Source organism: Condylura cristata, unplaced genomic scaffold, assembly GCF_000260355.1.
Source record: "Condylura cristata isolate star-nosed mole 26May11 unplaced genomic scaffold, ConCri1.0 scaffold00024, whole genome shotgun sequence".
Taxonomy (NCBI): domain Eukaryota; kingdom Metazoa; phylum Chordata; class Mammalia; order Eulipotyphla; family Talpidae; genus Condylura; species Condylura cristata.
The window spans coordinates 27,994,877-28,014,985 of record NW_004567125.1 but is presented as its reverse complement, the minus strand read 5'-3'; the positions used below and the strand labels follow the sequence as shown (position 1 = coordinate 28,014,985).

The 20,109-nt window shown below is 33.8% G+C and overlaps 1 protein-coding gene across 1 annotated transcript in view; it reads right to left on the bottom strand.

The window, feature by feature from the left end:
• HMCN1 (hemicentin 1) overlaps positions 1–20,109 on the bottom strand; it is a 442,964-nt gene that overhangs the window by 146,881 nt on the left and 275,974 nt on the right. Inside the window, exons 37-42 of the mRNA XM_004688154.2 lie at positions 18,593–18,694; positions 17,508–17,684; positions 16,717–16,868; positions 15,760–15,883; positions 1,998–2,173; positions 162–258 (exon numbers count right to left, since the gene is read on the bottom strand). Of these exons, the coding sequence (XP_004688211.1) occupies positions 162–258; positions 1,998–2,173; positions 15,760–15,883; positions 16,717–16,868; positions 17,508–17,684; positions 18,593–18,694 (828 nt within the window). The remainder of the gene's footprint in view (positions 1–161; positions 259–1,997; positions 2,174–15,759; positions 15,884–16,716; positions 16,869–17,507; positions 17,685–18,592; positions 18,695–20,109) is intronic.

The following is a 20,109-nucleotide window of genomic DNA, read 5'->3' as shown; positions in this document are numbered from 1 at the left end:
CTGTCTCTGGTGAAGCCTCTCGCTGCCCCTGAGCCTCTGGCCTGTACCCCAGTTCTGTATGCACAAATAAATAAATCTTTAAAAAAAAAAGAATTAACAAAGAATAAAAGGCTAGAACCAGAGGCTGTATAATCTGCTTTATAGGGACTGATCACACTTACCCCAAATGTTGACGTTATAATTTTTTTCAGTTTTTCCAGCAATATTTGTTGCCTCACAAGTGTAGCGACCAGTGTCTTGAACCTGAGCATCTTCAATCTGAAAACAAAATCATGCTTTGAAACCACTGTCTATTTTCAAAGTATTGGGGTATTCCTGTTAATATTATTTGTAATCTCTTATTTTTCATTTGTATTCTGAAGACTTTCAAATATATGAAGAAGTGAGTGGAAGGTAAAAAGGATGGCTAAGTGCCCATCATCCACATCCAACATTTATTAAGATGAAAAATTTTCATCTACAGCATACTTACTGTAATTTCAATAATAGTTGTTGAAGTTCTAAAAAGATCTTCTAAATATGATTATGATAAAAAAAAACAACCACTTCCAAATATCTTATTTTGGGATTTAAAATGTACACTCTTTATATTTCCAAGATAATATTTAGTAAGATAATACCATTATTGGCTTATATCATGTCTTCTCTTCAGGCTGGGCTTGTAAGTTTCTTCAAGACATGTATTATAATCAACTAGTCACAATCTTTAGTGCTCAACAGATAAATGAGCATCAGTAAACATTCTGTATGTGCTCATCATTCATTCATTGTAGTTACTCATAACATTGTGTCAGATACTGTAGATACAAAATAAAATAGCTTGATATATGGCTTCTGACATGTTTTAATCTAGTTGGGAACATAAACTATATGAATATAAAAATGTTGAATAATTATGTATAAATAATAAAAGGTAACAGATATAAAACCAAAAGTATGTGAGATTGCTCAAATGACTTATACTACTATGTCCATCTGTAATCCTGGCCTTCCTATATCACTAGTTCCATTGCTATGAGATGAAAATTCCCAAAGTCGAGGCCCCCTTGCTTCCATATATACCTTCAAGCTCCCTCCCACTCATTCCCATGTTTCTGTCCATGTTTCTGTATGACACTCATCATACATTACTCAAGACTGTTTTCTAGGAATAACCTTCCTTTACTAGAGGCTATATGATGCAGTAGTGAGTTGCCTGGGTTCTGAAACTGTATCCCCTGCATTCCAACCCCCATTATGCCTCACAGTAACTGTCAGCAGATTATTGAGCCATCCTTGAAATTTCTCAGTAGGATTAAAAGGGATTTTATAAACATTCCAATGTCCTGCTGTCGTCCTCAATCTTAATTCTTTAGGCTGAATTTCAATATTAGCTCTTATTTTACTCAAACCAACCTTGTCAACATTATTTCTAAATATTCACTTTGTTAAATTATCTGTTTTAGCCACGCTAGCCTACTTGTATTTATTAAATGTGTCTTTTCTCCCATCTACTTTAAAAAACCAAGCAGCTTTCCACGGTTTTCCAGGCAACTACAACTTCAACTTTGGTTATCTTCCCATATATTTTGTTTGTACCAACTCAAATTTAAAGCATTTTCTAAATGAATAAATAGTGAATTTTTCACATATTATGTGTAATTGAAAGACACTGAGAACAAGAATTATTTCATATAATTTTTGTCCCTGTTTAGAACACCTACAATGGGTATTTGCTGATCAGCTGAATGACTAAAGATGAGGTATGCCCTAGAATATCTCTTTAATATTTTTCTAGAAGCACATGTTTTAAAAGACTTCTGACTACAAAGTGGATTAATAATTAGTTAAATCTTACTAAGTATACAATTTTAAAAATACTATAAACCTTATCATTAAAAGCTTTTATAGAATCTTATAAGTGAAATGGTAAAAAGAAAAATCAAGTGTAATGGGCATAATACTGAAGTAAGATCTATTGAATAATATAAGAGAAATACATGACTCTCTAACCTTACCTTTAACACACTTCCATTTTCAGAGATATGGAGACCTGGTTTCTTCAGCATGGGGCGGCCATCTTTCAGCCAAGTCAGAGTAGGTGGGGGAATAGCATCACTTTGACACAGTAACTCCACAGCTTGGCTAATGAGAACAGAGACGTTCTGTTCTTCTCCCATAATATTTGGTGGAACTAAGTGAAAGAAGGATTTTCCCTCAGGATAAATCAGGCAAACACACTGTTTATTTTAATTAAATATCAGGACATATAATGAATAACTTCATTTATTAATTAAGGATGTAGGAACATAATTATTTACCATATGCTTTGTGTCATTTGGTTCAGAATCAAGTGTTAATAAACCATTGATTAATGTGTTCCTGTTGAACAAAAATCATTTTCAAAAACTTTTCACTTGAAGTTTTAGAGCAAATTCAGCAAGGGAGTCTGGCTAGATGGCTGCAGAGTGAATAAAACGGGCTCACATCCATTAGACATGTACAGTAACATGAATAAAAAGAAAAATACAACCCCCTAAAGGAAACGTTGTCTATTAGTGTTCACAATAGGAGCAATAGTCTTATTGAAAGGAGTGCAGTACAGCCCATAAGAAGAAGAGTGAATGTTGTGCAGCTTCTGACTTGGGTACATCCTAACACCAAGGCTCTGAGACCAAGCACTGTGCCAAAGAAGGCGTTTACAAGCAGGCATGCAGGATCAAAAGTGCACTGGAAGTGAGGTTCTGTGATGAAAGCAGACAGCAATGAAAGCTGGCTTGAACCTGAGGCTCATAACACAGTACACTGTGGCCTGAATCAGATCAGAGTACCTTGACTTCCATTTACAGTAGACTACTAACATCTGAAACACTTGCCATCCCCCCACAAGGAAACATTACAACAGGAACTTCGAATTCCTGAGTCTACTGGAGGCTTCCTTTTATGCCTGTTGCCCCAATCCTTTTTAAAACATGCTATCTCCTCCCCTGCTGGTACCAGACCATGATTACTCCAACAATGGCAAACACAACAGTTGAAATGAATACTTACCAAAACACACACAAATATGAATTGAGGTGACAGAAGAACACAGTATGAATGCTAAAACAAGAAAACCCTGAAAGGAACCCTGACATAGAGGCATTGTAGAGCAGACAAAGGGGAAGTCAGAGCAACAGTCTTGGCAACACTGATGAAACTTCCAGAGGATATACAACAACAACAACAGGACAAAGATAATGAAAAATTACATTCAGTAATAATGGAATTAAAAAGCACTGTAACTGAATTAAAAAATAAAATCTTGAGAGATGTAATTGCAGATCAACAGAAGCATTGGATATAATTAGTGAATCTGAAAAAACAATACTGGGAACACAATAATAGAAGAAGATAGAGAAAAACAATTTTAAAAAATGAAAACAGTATAACAGCCCTGGGAGGTAACTTAAAGAGGAAAAATGCACATTTGGGGTTTCCAGAAGAAGAAGAAAGAGAGAAAGACATAGAAAACCTATTTAAAGAAGTGAATGACTGAAACTACTGCTCTGAAAAATGAACTAGCATTTGTAATAGAAGGGTCCAAAAGAGTTCCAAACAAAATTATACTAGATAGACTGATATCAAGACACATAATTACAAAGCTATCAGAATCAATAAAACAGTAAGAATACTAAAAATATCTAGAGAAAAATGGTCAGCTCTAAAGGAAGGTACAGGGGCGGAATTACTGGTCAGGCCCAACACTGGCTATTTATAATAGCCATTCCATGCAAGCAACTTAAGTGTCCAAGGTCAGATAAGTGGATTAAGAATCATGCAGTCAGACTATCAGCAGATTTTTTCAACAGAAACATCACAAACATGAAGGGTCTGGAAAGACATATCCAAAGTAATTAAAGAACAAAAAGACTGCCAACCCAGAATCCTCTACCAGCAAGACTAACAGCCAAGATAAAAGGAAACATATGGAGCTTACTGAAAGGTAAAAACTAAAAGAATTTATGAATATCAATCCTAACAGGTTTTTTTTTTATATAAAGTAACAGCAATGAATATCTAGGAATGTAAAATACTTAAGATAGAAGAGCAAGAAGAAAATAACAATGCAATTCATTAGGATTAGCAAGACTACTCAATGGGTCACATAAATATTCAATCTCAGTATAAACCGCAAACAAAAAATAATAAAAGTAACACATAAAATAACAAAATGAATAGAAGCTAAATAAAACATAAAAGGAAACCCTAAAAAAAAAATAAAAAGACAAGTGAACAAAAATAAAAACATAACAAAATGGCAGTAAACTCATATCTCAATAATCACTGTAAATGTAAATGGCTTGAAATCACCAAAGATACTGGATAATTGGATGGATATCATAACAAAGTCCAACTTTCTGATGTTTACATGAAATTCACTTTAGCAACAAAGAAAAACAGAATTAAAGGTTGACTGACAGTTATACAAACAAATGGCTGCAACAACAAAATAATCAGGAATAGCTATACTTGTATCTGACAGAATAGACTTTCATTTAAGAAAGGTGATGATGGGGCAATGAGATACATAAGACAACTAATAATTGAATTTAAGAGATACTGATAATAACAAAATACTAGAGAATTTGAATAGCCCACCTTAAATAATGAAATGATCATGACAAAGTATGAATAAGGCAATTATAACTTTAAACTAGGAGCTAGACCACACAGATTTAACAGAAATATATGCAAAGCTGCTACATACACATTATTTTCCCAAGTACACAGTAATATCTTTAAGAGTAGACCATAACTTGGGACACAAGTGAAATGTCAAAAAAAAAAAAAATCACAACAACTGAAATTATACCTAAACCTTCTCTGATCAGGAGGCCATGGATCTAGAAATCTATTATAACAAAAATAAAATCCATGGATACATGAAGATTAAAACCACATGCTGTTTAATAACAATTGTACAAAAGAGAAAAATCAAAGGAGAAATTTGAAAAATGCCTTGAGATGAGAAAATATAATGGTATAAATTACCATAATTTGTGGGATGTAGAAAAGTTGTCTTAATGAGTTGGAAATAATTGCAAATATAGGACCATATTAAAAAGCAGTATAAGGCCCTTCCTGGTGGTACAGCAGGGTAAAGCACAGTACTAAGAAGCTTAAGCCACTTCCCCATGAGTTCAATTCCTTCCTGCCCGGGGGGAGATCCACATGGTGAGGCAGACCTCTCCTGGCCTGCCCACTGCTCGCTTCAGCAGTGTACTTTGTCCATCTGCCTGCTCTGCTCCCCACTCTGTCCCTGGTGAATCGGCTCACCCTCCGCATCTCTGGCCTGTACCCCAGCTCTATATGAATAAATAAATAAATCTTAAAAAAAAAGCAATATAAATATCATTTAACCAATGTTATACCAAAGGCAAATTTAAAAAAGCAGAATTTAAAAATTTAAAGAATATTTAAAGTTAGTAGAAGGAAATTAAAAAAAATAAGACTTAAAATAGGGGCCAAAGTTTATACAAATAAAATGAAACTAAGGTGTTTAATTTATAACATAAACTAAATAGGTAAGCCCAAAACAAGGCTAACAAAATAAAAAGAGAGAGACAGAGAGAAACATTAATAAAATACTATTGCAAATGAAAGAGGAGAAATCCCTATAAGTCATATAAACAGAAAAGATTATGAGACTACTATGAGCAAGTATATGTCAATAACTTTCAAGGGTTGGATAAATTTCTAGATCAATATAATATACCAAGACTAGCCCAGGAAGAGACAAATGAATTGAACAAATTGATCACAAACATAGGAATTGAAGCAGCAATAAAAATACTACAAAAAGATAAAAACCCAGTATCAGATGGCTTTACAAATGACTTTTAATAAACTTTTAAAGAAAAATTAATATCTTTTACTCAAGTTGCTTCTATAAATACAAGAAGAAATCCTCCCTAATACATTTTATTGTGCCGACATTACCTTAATACCAAAACCAATCAAAGGTAACACAAGAGAAGAAAGACAAATCTTCGAAAAACATCAATGCAACCCCCCCCATAAGCTTTCCATATAAGATCTGCACAATAAAAAGATGCTCATTATCACCACTTCTGTTGATCTTGGTAATAAATGTTTTAGCCAGAGCAATAAGACACAAGAAATAAAGGGAATTCAAGTCATCAAAGAAGAAGTGAAACTATAACTAATTACTGATGATATAATATTATATATAGAAAACAATAAGGACATCTTTCAAAAGTTATTAGAAACGATAAATGAATATAGCAAAGTGGTAGGCCACAAAATCAAAATACAAAAATTCATTATCCAAACAATGAACAATAAGAAAAATAAATTAAGCAAATAACTCTATTCATAATTGCATCCCAAAATTAAATAATTTGGGATAAATTTAACAAAGCAGGTAAAGAACCACTATAAGAACTACAAAATGTTATTAAAGGACTTAATGCAACTAAATAAGCTGGCAGAGTGTTCTGTGATTATGATATATTATATCATTATATATAATCATAATGATGATCTTGTCTAAAATGGTATACAAATTTAATGCAATCCCTATCAAAATCCCAGCAATATTTTTCAAAGAAACTGAAAAAAAAAATTATTTAAATTTATATTAATCCACAAAATTCTTTGAGTAAAAGCAACCTAAGAAAAATCTGAAGAAATGGAAGTTATTACTTCACTTTACTTCAAATTTTATTGAAAAGCAATATATTAAAAACAATATGGCATTGGCAAAAAAAAAAAATGATTGGACTATAAGAATAGAATTGAAAGTCCAGAAATAAATCAATACACATACCAGTACCTAATCTATGATAAAACACCCATGACCATAACATTAGAAAGAGTGTCTTCAATAAATTGTGCAGGGAAAATTGGATTATTTGCTAACACCTTACACAAAAATAAATTCCAAATGTATTAAAGATTTAGAAATAAGACTTTAAATAATAAAATGCATAGAAGACATTGGTGATGTGTTTCAGGAAGTCAATAATAAATAAATTGTTAGTGACTCAACTCTTAAGGCAAGGGAACTAAAATAAAAAACAACTGGGATTACCTTAAGTTAAAAAATGTTCTATATAGCAAAAGAAAACACAAAACAAATTACATAAATACTCTACTGAATGAGAAAAAAATACAGAATATATAACTGATAAGTGATTAATATCCAAGATATATAAAAACAAATTTAACAACAGAAAAACAAGTAACCTATTAACAAATGTGAAACAAATTCACACAGGCCAAAGTACATAGGAAAAAATGTTCATCATCACTCTTAATAAAAGAGTTGTAGGTTAATACTACCATGAGATATCATCTCACAGCCATGAGAATGGCACATATCAAAAAACATTGTAAAGAATATGGAGAAAAGGAATGTTATTACACTATTGGTAGAAATGTGAATTTAGGGAAGGTTTCAATCTGGATTTACTTAAAATAACTGCAAATAGAAATTCCATCCAGGAATCCCACTTTGGGTATAAATCCACAGAATGTGAAACAAAACCATCAATAAAAAGACCCATGTGTTTTACAGTATGTAAAGCAACACTATTTACAATAGCTTGAAGATGGAAGGAGTTTAAATCTCCTTCCAAGAATAAATATATCAAAAAGATGTGGTAAATACAGACCATGGAATATTATATAGCCACAAGAAAGGATGACATGAAGTCATTTTCAACCAAGTTTGAAGCAATATTTTAAAAATTATATGCAGCAGCAAAACAAGCCAGAACAATAAAAGTAAATATTGAGTATTCGTATTACAGAAAATATGACAACTTAAAACATGTTCAAAAATTCATGGACAGCAATAAATATTCTAAGAGCTCTGAGAGAGGGTAGGAATGGACAAGGGTGCACAAGGAATGATTGTAGAAAATAAAAAAAAATACTCAGGAAATATTCCAAAAATAACATTACTTAAAAGCAAGTACATTACCATGTTTTTTCAAAATAAATTTCATAACCATAGAAACAAAATTCAAAAATAGAATTGAAAGAGAGTATCCAGTCCGAACTCAGTGTATGCAAAACATAAGATGGGTGTCAGATAGTAGCTTATTTGAAACAACATGACTAAGTGGCGACAATGATAGAAGTCTTCTGACTTGTAGTTTAGAGCTCATTTCAACTTTCTATGAAATAAAGACCAGTGAGATAACTAACACAAAAGAACAAATTAAATCAGTGACCAGCTGTGCAACATATTCAGAATTACAAAAAAAAAAAAAAAGAGGAAATGAGTTGAAATTTTACTGAGATTAAAATTAGAATTCCCTAACTATAAGGCTTGTCAGCTGCTGAAATGTGTTCTTGGAGAAGTTTAAGGAATCTCCTTCCCTTGGGTGTATTAAGAAATAGAATAAACAGTCATTTGTCATAGATGGCTTAGGTACAGCCCTGCCAAGAATGAGAGGGTGGGCTCCATGACCTCTCAAGGGCTCTTTCAGTCTGTATTTATACTTCAAAAAGCACAAACTAATGATGAAATCAGGCCTGTTATAAAAGGACCACTCCAGAAAAAAAGAAAAAGAAAAAAAGAGAGGAAATTCCTTTGCCATTTATCCCTAAATCCCACAACTATTTAGGATTGTAGGAAACATATCATATTTGTAGACTTTGTTTGTATGCTTGCTTGTTTAATAGGAACAGCTAAGTTACACCGAAACAGATCCTACGGGACTTTCCAAATGCTTTGGTAGAATTAAAATTTTTGTGGTAAGGAACATTAGTGTAGTCCTGTAGTCAGTTTCAGGCTTGATAGTCTAAGCTGCCACTCTATGAGGCAAAATGACAAGGAATGCAAGGGACTTTGACTAGCAACATTTGTTTCTGTAATGAAGAGATTTCTCTACCACCATGTCTTCTACAGAGCAAAGCGATACGAATTACAGTGCAATCTGTGGTGCTGTTTCTAGATGCTGGATTGTTGCTAAAGCCAAAAGAACCGAGGTTACAGTAATAAATGCCATACACAGTGGCTGGAATGTAGCAAAGAAGCATTCACTCCGAGATCTTGATGCCCCTTCCACTGGGTTTAACAGCACACACAGACATCTGACGTTTGACATGCTTAATCTATAGTAACAGAAAATGGTGGGGTTGTTTTTGATAGGTGATGCATTAGACAAAAAATATACAACTGAAATTTCAGACCTGCCTATAAGGGTGCTGTAGGCCAGTGACTCTGTATCTTCCTTTTGGAACTGAATGAAGGAAGAGGGAGTACTCCTCAATCAATGGTGTGCAGTTAGTCCCAGGAAAGCACAGAACTTCCTATAAGGCTGTTGGAGACAGATGGTGACCCCATGCCCCCATTCTGTAACTGAGTAAAGGCAGAGGGAGGGCTCAACAAACAAAGGTGAAAAGCTAGCCTCAGGGAAGCTCAGATTGGCCAGCAAGACTGTTGGAGGCCACCAACCCCTGAGAAGCCTTTCTGGGACTCAGTATAGGACCCTGCAAACAAAGATGGCCAGACAATCTCAGGGAAGCACCTGCTGGCTCATTTGGCTGTTGGAGGTCAGGGGCCTTTAAACAACCCTTCTGGAATCAGTTAAAGGCAGAGGGAGGCCCCACCAAGCAAAGGTGAGCAGTGAGATCCAGGGTAGTGCCCTCTGGCCAACACACAGGTCTGTATGACTGGTGACCCCTATGCACCCTTGCACCCCATCCAGAACAGCAAGTAAAGTTACAAAGGCACATGGAAGGCCAGCTGCCATGGGGAGCAGCAACTGCTTGGGAGAGTGCCTTTTGGCCCACACATAGCATTAAAGTCTGTGTGAACCCCTACTGCACGCACAGACCACAACCTGCATTTTAGATTAACACACATACATAGGAGGGGAGACCAATAACATTTAGAGACTTGGTGATCTTTAGGTGTAATGCCCATCAACCCATCCACAATATCACAGTCCTTGAGAAGTCTGGAATGACAGTGCCTAACTTGGCCTGGCCACCAGTCCCCGACATCCCAGTAGGAACTCCCCAAAGAGATACCTGTCAGTACGAGTGGTACATGGCTCAGCACAGTGGCTAAGCAAATTTGAAAACAAATAACAAGGAGAAGGAAAAAAAAACAGCCAAGCAAGAGAACTCTCCCTCTAGGGAAGGACACACTGCAAAAAGAAAACCAGCTCCAGAACCCAATAATGACATGGCAGAACTTCTCTGCCTGATAGAGAATTTAGAATCACTATGATTAAAAAAAAAAAAAAGATGAAACGGAAAAGAATGATATGAAGAACATAACTAATGAACTGAAGGATGAAACTGAGTCTCTAAAGAAGGAAATAAAGGAAATACAGGATATTAAAAGATTGATGGAGGAGCTAAGGAACTCTGGGAAAATAAATGAGAACAGAACTGATGAAATGGAAGAATAATGAGCACACTTAGAGATACAGAAAAAAAACAAACCAACAAAGAAAAAGAAAGAGAAGTACAAAGGAAAAAAGAAAGAAACAGTTCAAGAACTATCTGAAACCATGAGGAAAGGAAATATAAGATTTATGGGAATACCAAAAGATGAGGAGAAAGACAATGAAACTGAGAAATTATTCAGGGAGTAATCAAAGAAAACTTCCCAAGCATGAAGAAGGAGATAAAATAGATATACAGAAAGCTTGTGACCAAATAACCACAATGAAAGAGAAACTACAGCGAAAACACATAATAGTAAAGCTTCCAAGAGACTAAAACAAGGAATAAATAATGAAATTGACAAGGCAGAAGAAACAGATAACCTCTAAAGGAAATTCAATCAGGTTGACACCAGGCTTCTCCAAAGAAACATTATGGTAAGAAGAGAATGGAGTGACATATTTAACAAACTCTAAGTCAACAAATGCTAACCAAGAATACTTTACCCTGAACAGCTCTTCTTCCTCTATGAAGAAAAAATAAAACCATCTCAGACAAACAGAAACTCCAGAAATTCATTAATAAACCTCCACGCCAAAAAATTCTACAAGCTGCCTAAAGCCAACAGAGGAATGAATAGGAAGAACAGATTAAGGTAAGAAATAGAATCACAAAAAGAGAAACAAAATGGCAAATACAGATGCCAACATATCAATATTAACTCTAAATATAAATGGACTAAAGTAATCAATAAAAGACATAGAGTATCAGACTAAATTAAAAAAGCAAAATCTAAACTTCTTCTATCTCCAGAAAACACATTTAACTATAAAAGATAAACATGGATTGAGATTAAAATATTGGACAACAATCCTACAAGCAAATGGACAAAAAAAGGCAGGAACAGCAATACTTATATTAGATAAAGTAGAGTTCAAACTTAAAAAAGGTAAAAAGACATATAGATGGTCACTACATTATGATTAAAGGGAAATAAATCAGGAAAACATAACATTAATCAATATATCATCACCAAATAAAGGAGAACCAAAATATATCAGGCAATTATTATCATCTCTGTAAAGTTACATCAGAGAAAATACAAATGTAGTAGAAGACCTCAACACCCCACCCTCCCCAATGGACAGATAAATGAGACCAAAAAAAAAAAAAAATCAAGGACACCAGAGCCCTAAACAAGAAGCTAAACCTCATGGGCTTAGGACACTGCACAAAAAAAAAAAAAAAAAAAAATACAATAACACATTTTTCTCTAATGTACATGGATCATTCTGCAGGATTGATCACACATTGGGTCACAGGATAAATAGCAACAGGTGCATTAAGATCAAAATCATACCAACTACCTTTTCTGATCATAAAGGCACTGAATTAGAATAAGCCATGAAAAGAAAGCAAGGGACCCTCCTATTTCATTGAGATTGAAATCTACACTATTGGAAGACAACTGGATTAATGAGATCAAAGAAGAAATTAAAAATACACTTTGAGACAAATAACAATGAGGACACAACTTTCCAGAATGCACAGAACACAGCAAAGAGCAGTATTAAGAGGGAGTATATAGCAATACAGGCTAATATTACGAAACAAGAAACAAATCAAAGAAACGACCAAATCCCCCATCTCAAAGAATCAGAAAAAGAAGAACACAGGGCCCTCCCGGTGGCACAGTGGGTTAAAGCACAGCACTAAAAAGCTAAAGCCACTTCAGCATGAGTTTAATTCCCAGCCCCGGAGGGGACCCACATGGTGTAGCAGACCTCTCCTGACCCGCAGACTGCTCCCCTCAGCAATGTACTTTGTGAGTTGGCCTGTTCTGCTCCTCACTCTGTCTCTGGTGAATCCTCTTACCTTCCCTGTCTCTCTGGTCTGTACCTCAGTTCTGTATACATAAATAAATTTTTTTTTAAAAGAAGAACACAACCCCCCCCCAAAAGCCTGTATATGATAGGAAATAACCACATTCAAAGCAGAAATAAATGAAATAGAAATTGAAAAAAAATCCAAAAGATCAACTAAACCAAAAGTTGTTTCCTCAAAAAATAAATAGACAAAATAGAGAAACCTCTAGCCAGGTTACAAAGAGAAAATAAACTATATAATCACTGAAATCTAGATAAAGAAGAAAGAAAACCTAAACAGACCAATTACAAGCAGTGAAACAGAAACAGTAATCAAAACCTTGTCCCAAAACAAAAAGCCCAGGACCAGACAACTTCACAAAAGAATTCTACCACTTGTTCAGAAATGAACTATGCCTACTATACATAAACTCTTTCAAAAAATTAAAGAAAGGATACTACCAAATACATTTTATGAAACCAACACTATACTAATACCAAAATCAAATAAATACAACATACAAATAGAAAACTACAGGTCAATCTTCCTAATGAACCCTGATGCAAAACTCTTCAATAAAATCCTAACCATGCATCCACAAATGCCTCAAACAAAGTTAGAATCCAACAATGCATCAAAAGGATAGTACACCGCAACCAAGTAAGATTTATTCCAGGGACACAAGGATGGTTCAACATCCAAAAATCAATTAATGTAATCCAACGCATCAACAAAAAAGAAAAGTAAATTCATATGTTTACATCAACAGATTCAGAGAAAGCATTTGAGAAAGTTGAACATCTTTTTATAATAAAAGCCCTCAAAATTCTTGGGATAGAAGGAACATACTTTACCATAATACAAGTCATATTCGACAAACACACAGCCAATATTATTCTCAATGGTGAGAAACTGAAAGCCTTTCCTTAACAATCAGGAACAAGACAAGGACGTCCACTCTCACCACTGCTTTTCAATATAACACTGGAAGTAGTGTATGAAAAAGTATCAAAGTGTTCAAAAATATGTTTATCTTAGATGATTTGTAGGATTTTCAAGCAAGCACAAACTCTTTTATTTTTTTCAGAGATGAGAATTACTGGATATTGGATATTCCTAAGCAGAAAATACATGAGGTACTATCAGGAATGGGGAATTCCAAACAATTTATTCCTTGATGTAAAATTTCAGATGTAAAACACAATGCAATAATTCTTTCTGACGGTTTTCAGAAGTAAAATCAGAAACAATTCAAGAAAACATATGCTAATTTATTTCTGAATATTTTCCTTCATTATTTTTCTTTTCAGTTAAATGAATTGAATCAAGTTGAGAAGAAAACCATATTTTTAAAATTGAGAGGAGAAATGCAAAAATATTAGAGTATTTGTTTCTTAAGAAACAAAGCAAATCTAATTACATCTGAGGATATATATTACTAAAACGCATCTATTTTTTTCTGTTCCTTTTCATTTCCAACTTTTTATTTGGTGTGAGAAGAGAATCAGCTTCTACCCTTTTGATTCTCAACTTCCTTACATTTTATTCTTATTTTCTTTCGGCATTGTGTTGTTTTAGGAGTGCCTTGTGTCTGTTTCTCATCCTACTAATTACACTTGTTCAATTTAATTAGCAAAATCAAAATTGCCATCGGGTTATATTTGTTGAGTCTAGAGAATATGTGAGTTCTAATATTGTTCTCTGAACTTAATTAAAAAAAAAAATATATATATATAACTATCCATTTAAAAAATTATTGTTAAGTATCCATTTTAAGTACTTATAGGTATCCAAAATATTTAACCTCAAATCTTGTTTCATTAGATCTGAATATGATAACACATAATCTGAGTTTATACCAGAAGTATAAAACTTTTATTAAAAACTGAATTGCTTTTGTAATCATAAGGAAAGGTATTTTTCACTGTTTACCCTTCTTACTATTCCTGCATGCTAGATGTAAGTCTAAAGGTATCTGACCTCTGGGGATAACCATTTATGCAGAGGTCCAAATTATATACAAAACTGCCAAGGTTACTATAGAAAATATGGGAATATAATATATGGAACTATTACTAATAGTTGCACAAAGATTAGAATCTAATCTCATTTAAAAATCTGTTTTAATTTTCTATTTAGTAGTTTGCAATGCACCTATATTTCAAATGCTAAGCACATATGCACATTCTCAAACGTCCATAGATATTAGCTAGCTATTTTTACAATGGAGGAAAGATTCTGGATTTCCCAACAAGATGGTATGAAAGTATCTTGGGAAATGATAAAAGTTATGATGTATGTTTCTACAATTCCTGGAAAATATCAACTCTATCATCTTTCACTTTATGACACCAATGTAAGGAGTTAATGCCAGATTTTCACAGCTGACTAAAATCCATAAATATCATCATCACCCTCTGCTTGCTAGAAAACCAAATAATTTAATGAGTCTCAGGTTAGAGTGATGAACCAGTATCTAAGGATAACTTATATTGGTAGCAGTCTTGTTTTTCACAGGGCACAAAAGTGACCTAATAAAAGAAAGAAATTAGACCCAGTTTTTTCTCAACATGGAAGACTATAAAAGCTGAAGGTCAGATGTGGATCCGTGTCAGTTATATAAGCAATAAACAAGGGGCATAGGGAGAGCCTCTGGTAGTTTGTGGATGCCAACTAGTATGATTTTCATTTAATGAGCTGTGTGGCATCCATATTGTAGCAAGAGGACTTTTTATAGGAAAAAAAAATACGATCATGCATTTGCTTTTGGCAAATTTATAAAGAGAATTCAATTCCATAGCCTAGAAATAGGTTTAAAAAAAAAAAAAGGTGATATATTTTGAACAGGAGTCACTTACTCAAATGAATCAATTTCACGAAAAGTCTGATGGTGTCCTAAATGCAAAGGTATAATAAACTGTGGAATGATAAATGTAATCTCTGAATGGAGATGAAGGCCCAATTTTGTTCTGGAGGAATTTTATTGCGATGGAATCAGACATTCTGTTTTGTACATTATAGCTCACCATAGTAAGAGAATAAACTTGGTACTTTTAAAAATTGATGCTCAGTTTAGCTTTGCTTCTCACATATCCTTTAATTAACTAGCACAGTGTTGATTAAAAAAATACACTGATTGTAAATTATCTTAAAAAGAATAGAAACAGGAGTCTGAGGAGAATACATCAAGAGAGCTAGTGGGACAGATGTATATGCTAGTGAGAGCAGGTCTTTGAAATTGCAAAGCTGTTTCCATGGTCATACTGTTCAGAGTACTCCATGAAGCCAATATGCTACAAGCTAGATATATGTATTTCAAGCTCTCAAAACTTCAAAAAAGGGAAATTAGTTAAAGCCAAATATAAGTCAGAAAATAATTTTGTTTGAATAAATCTTGCAATACCATTTCTATTGCTATAATTCTTTATTGTCAACAGCTTCCCTAGGCTCTTTTATAAATACAGCTACACCAGAGCAGAAATATTAATTAAAATACCTCACCATATACTCTGAGGTCGATGTCCCTGTGCTTCTCCCCAGCAGCATTCACAGCTACACAGGTATATCTCCCTGTATCACTAATTTGTGCACTGGTCAATGCTAGGATGCGGCCCCCGGACAGAACCTATTGATAATAAGAAAGCAAATAACCAATATGCCCCTTGAGAATAGCAGGTATGAGTGGACTTTTTCTGAGATTAATCAATTGACATTTGCTTCTAGAAGGATTTCTATTTGGTTAATTTCATGTGGGCAAACATTATATAATTCCCTTCTCAACTTCTGTCTGTGAAAGATAGAACCATACTTGGTAATAACCACTGAAAATAAGTATCTCCATACAGGATCCCATGAAGTTTCAATTCATTTATCGGGGGTGGGGGGAAGGAAGAGGGAGAGAGAAAGAGATAGAAAGAGAGAAAGAGAGACTCAAATTAAGGCACTTATTTTTTTTCTCAGACTCAAATTCTATTCTCATTATGGTACCTTTATAATTTTCATATATTTTTCATTATTCATATAGAAGTAAACACACTATATATAGTTTTCTGATTATGTCTAAGCACTTAAATTTTCTATTAGAAAATGCTTGTGTTTTTTGTTGATAAAAAATTTTGTTAGCTAAGTCATCTTTTGTGATGGTAGTAGGGAATGGGGGAATTTAGTAATCAGTAAAATAAATAGTCAAAATGTAGCACCCATATATGAGATAATGAAGCTCTTAGATATACTGACCTTTTAATAAACAATTTAGAAATCCCAATTATATGTCCATGGTTTCTTTATGGATATATATATGTGTACATTTTTTGATAACATTTGTTACTTCTTACTTATTGTTAATTCTCTTATTTGGATACTTTTTGTTAATTCCTATTAAATCTCCTTAACCATTTAACTCTTTGTCCATCCTGACGTGGTATAGTTTATCTAAAAAAAAAAAAAATGACAGAATACCTGTATCCCATTAGTGAAACTAGAGACAGGACTCCCATCTTTCAACCAGGTCAGACTTGGGGCAGGGATGCCTCTGGCTTCACATTCTAACCTCACCATGTTATTTACCACCACAGTCATCATATTATTGCTTCCAGAAATTGATGGGGCCACTGAAAAGGAATACAAATAATAAAGGTAAGGTATGTTAATAGCACACAACAACTCATCTCAGAAGACTGATAAATATATGTAATCTCAGCATTTTATGAGATTCTAATCACAGTGATTTTATGAGATTAAAAGTGATGTCTCTATTTGACAGATGAAGAAAAGGAGGGCTTGCCTTTTTGTTTAGGAAATCCAGTTTTTAATGTCAGAGTGGATTTTTATTTCTTGATTTCTAGAGTCGTGTGTATATGTGTGTGCATGTGTGTATCTCCACTGCACCCACTGGAGTATATAAACTACCATCTCCTTTTAAAACCACTGCTAGAGGAAAAAAAAATAAATTGGAAACATTTCTCTAAAAGCTATGATTCTCCTCAAGAGTATTTATAAATAGGGTTATTAGCTGATAAATCATGACCATTTCAAGAATTCATCTAAAGTAAATTTAAGTTCAACATCATGGGAAAATAGAGCACTTTAGTATAAATGGGAAATAAAAACATTATTGGTTTAGAACACTGTGCTCTTAAATAAACATGGCAATAATACACTTTGTTAAATATGTGCACTAGAATTTTATAGAAGCACTTATCATTCTGAACGTCTCTTTATCCTAAGATGAATCTCCAAGTAGTACTAACCATGGACCTGCAGACTGTAAAACAACTCCGTAGCTCCAGCTGAGTTAATTGCCACACACTTATAAATGCCAGCATCTGTTATCTGGGCCCTTTCAATATCAACAATTTGTCCTCTGTTCAAGAAAGTTACAGTGGTGGAGCCTGAGAGTGGACGATTATCTTTATACCAAGTAATAGCTGCAAGGGGAAGAGAAAAGAAACCCATCTGTTATTTTTTTTTCTAAGTTCAATAACTGGCTTTAACTAAAGCAGCAACACTTGATTTATTCATATACTTATCATTCCAGTTTAATCATTTAAATATCTCTTTAAAATTGGTTTTTGGAAGAAGGTAATGCTTGAATAGAAATGGTCAATATAGGAGTTCAGAAAATGAATTTAGAAAAATCATATTCTTTGTGTTATCTTTAGTGATCAATATTGTCAGACAGTAAACTTTAAGTCTGCTTATTATAATGGATCTTTCAGATATATAAACATTTGTCTATGCATCTAATCAAAGCAAATTTTATATACATTATTAATCTCAAAAATGTATATTATTGATTTATATGACAGTCCACAAAATGCAAAATAACAGTCTGAATAAATTATTGATTTGGGTTACACCCACACATGTATATATAGGGTTGTCAGAAAAATCATGATGCATTTTTGCTTGAAAAACATAGAAAAATGTGTCATGATTTTCCAATATCCACATGTATGTATGTATGTACACACACATACACACATACACCTCTGTTATATACATATATTTGCATGTGTATACACACATGTATATATATATATACATACATATTTTTCACACATGTAAAATACCATTGTGGGGGTTGTGACCATAGCATAGCAATAAGACAAGGTATTCAATATTTCTACATTTTTTAACTGGTTAAGTAACTTCTACACTTAAAAGCAATGAAAGTTCAAAAATATCACCTATCCTTTCCAATGCTTTACCACTGAAAGGAAAAAAAATTAATCTTTCTTTTATGAGTAATTAATATATATGCTTATAAATAGATTAATCTCTTCTCAGCTATCTTAAAATGTTAACACGTTATAGAACCCACAAATACACCTACCAGGCAAGGGATTTCCCTCTGCCTTACACTCTAGTTGCACAGGGTTGTTCACCACCACTGTCTCATTCAGCATCTTCCCGGCATCATCCAGACTGGGTGGCTCTGCAAGAGGCACCAGCAGATAATTCATTTGTCTAATTAGGCTATTTAAACTGACATTGTTTCCTTAGTGGAAATGATCATTTCTTTCCTCACATGTGCATACTAATACAGTTGGAATAAAAGTTAAGTATACTATTAAGAATTGAAAACTGGATTTAAAAAAGATCCTGCTATATTTCTGAATCATTCATTTTTCTGTGCCCAGATAGGAACATCCTTAGAAATAACAGATTAACAAGTATTCAAATAATATTAAAGGGATATTTTTAAAATTCCAGTGAGGCTCATTGGTCTCTGAGGATTTGTCTTTACCAAGAAGTATAGTATTCCATTCAAGTCTGCCAAGGAGAAATCATTATTTTTGAAAATACATACTGCATAATTGCATTGGACAGTACTATTAAGCAATTTCAGAAAACAGTTATTTTTGCAGTTTCTAGTAGTTTTTTTTCTTTTGATATAAAAGTTGTAACTAGTGAAATAAAACAGAAAACTGTTTTTAGTTGTTAAGTAGTCACAGATAATGCAACTCTATTATTGAATATACTTATCAAATAGGAATGTGGAAAGTCTGAGACATGGTATAAAAGGGATTACAACTTAAACAGCAATACCCTATATTTTTCAGGCCTCTGTGGCAGTGCAGGGGTGAGTGTAGCACTATGAAGCTATCACCAGCCACTGCAGCCTGAATTCAATTTGCAGCTACAGAGCTAACCCACATGGTGCAGGAGACTATCTCACCCTTTGCTCCCCTTAGCAATGTATTTCAGTATATCTGCTAGTTCAGCTCCCCATTCTATCTCTGGAGAATCTTCTCACCTTTCCCCCCAGCCCCTGCATCTCTGGCCTATACTCCAGTTCCCGTATGCATAAAAAAAAGTCTTAAAAAAATACCCTATATCTTCAGCACTATGTCTAGGAACAAAGGAGGGTGGCCAGTACCCCCCCCCCCAAAATTACAAGTAAACTAGTAGTCTTGTCTTATTTGAAGTAGATGCTGCATATAAAACTTAGTGCTTTATTATGCAATGGAATATTACTCAGCAATCAAAAAGACAAGCTCTTGCTATTTGCAGCAACATGGATAGAAGTAGAAGGGATAATGATTCGTGATATAAGCCAGAAAGAAAAAGAAAAATACCAAATGGTTTCACTCATAGTAAGGGTGTAAGGGATCAGAAAAAAACAAACAAACAAATATATAGTAACTGTAATAAAGTAAAAATGAACATCAACTAACAACTGTAAACCAGAGACATTCTACAGGGGAGAGGGAAGCAGGATCAAAACGGGGGCAGAAAGAGCACACAGTTCTATGGTGATAGCACATGGCTGAACTAGTGGTGGGAAGTGCACAGGGATTACAACTGAGATGAAAAAATGCACAAAATGAAGAATTTTAAATAAATATA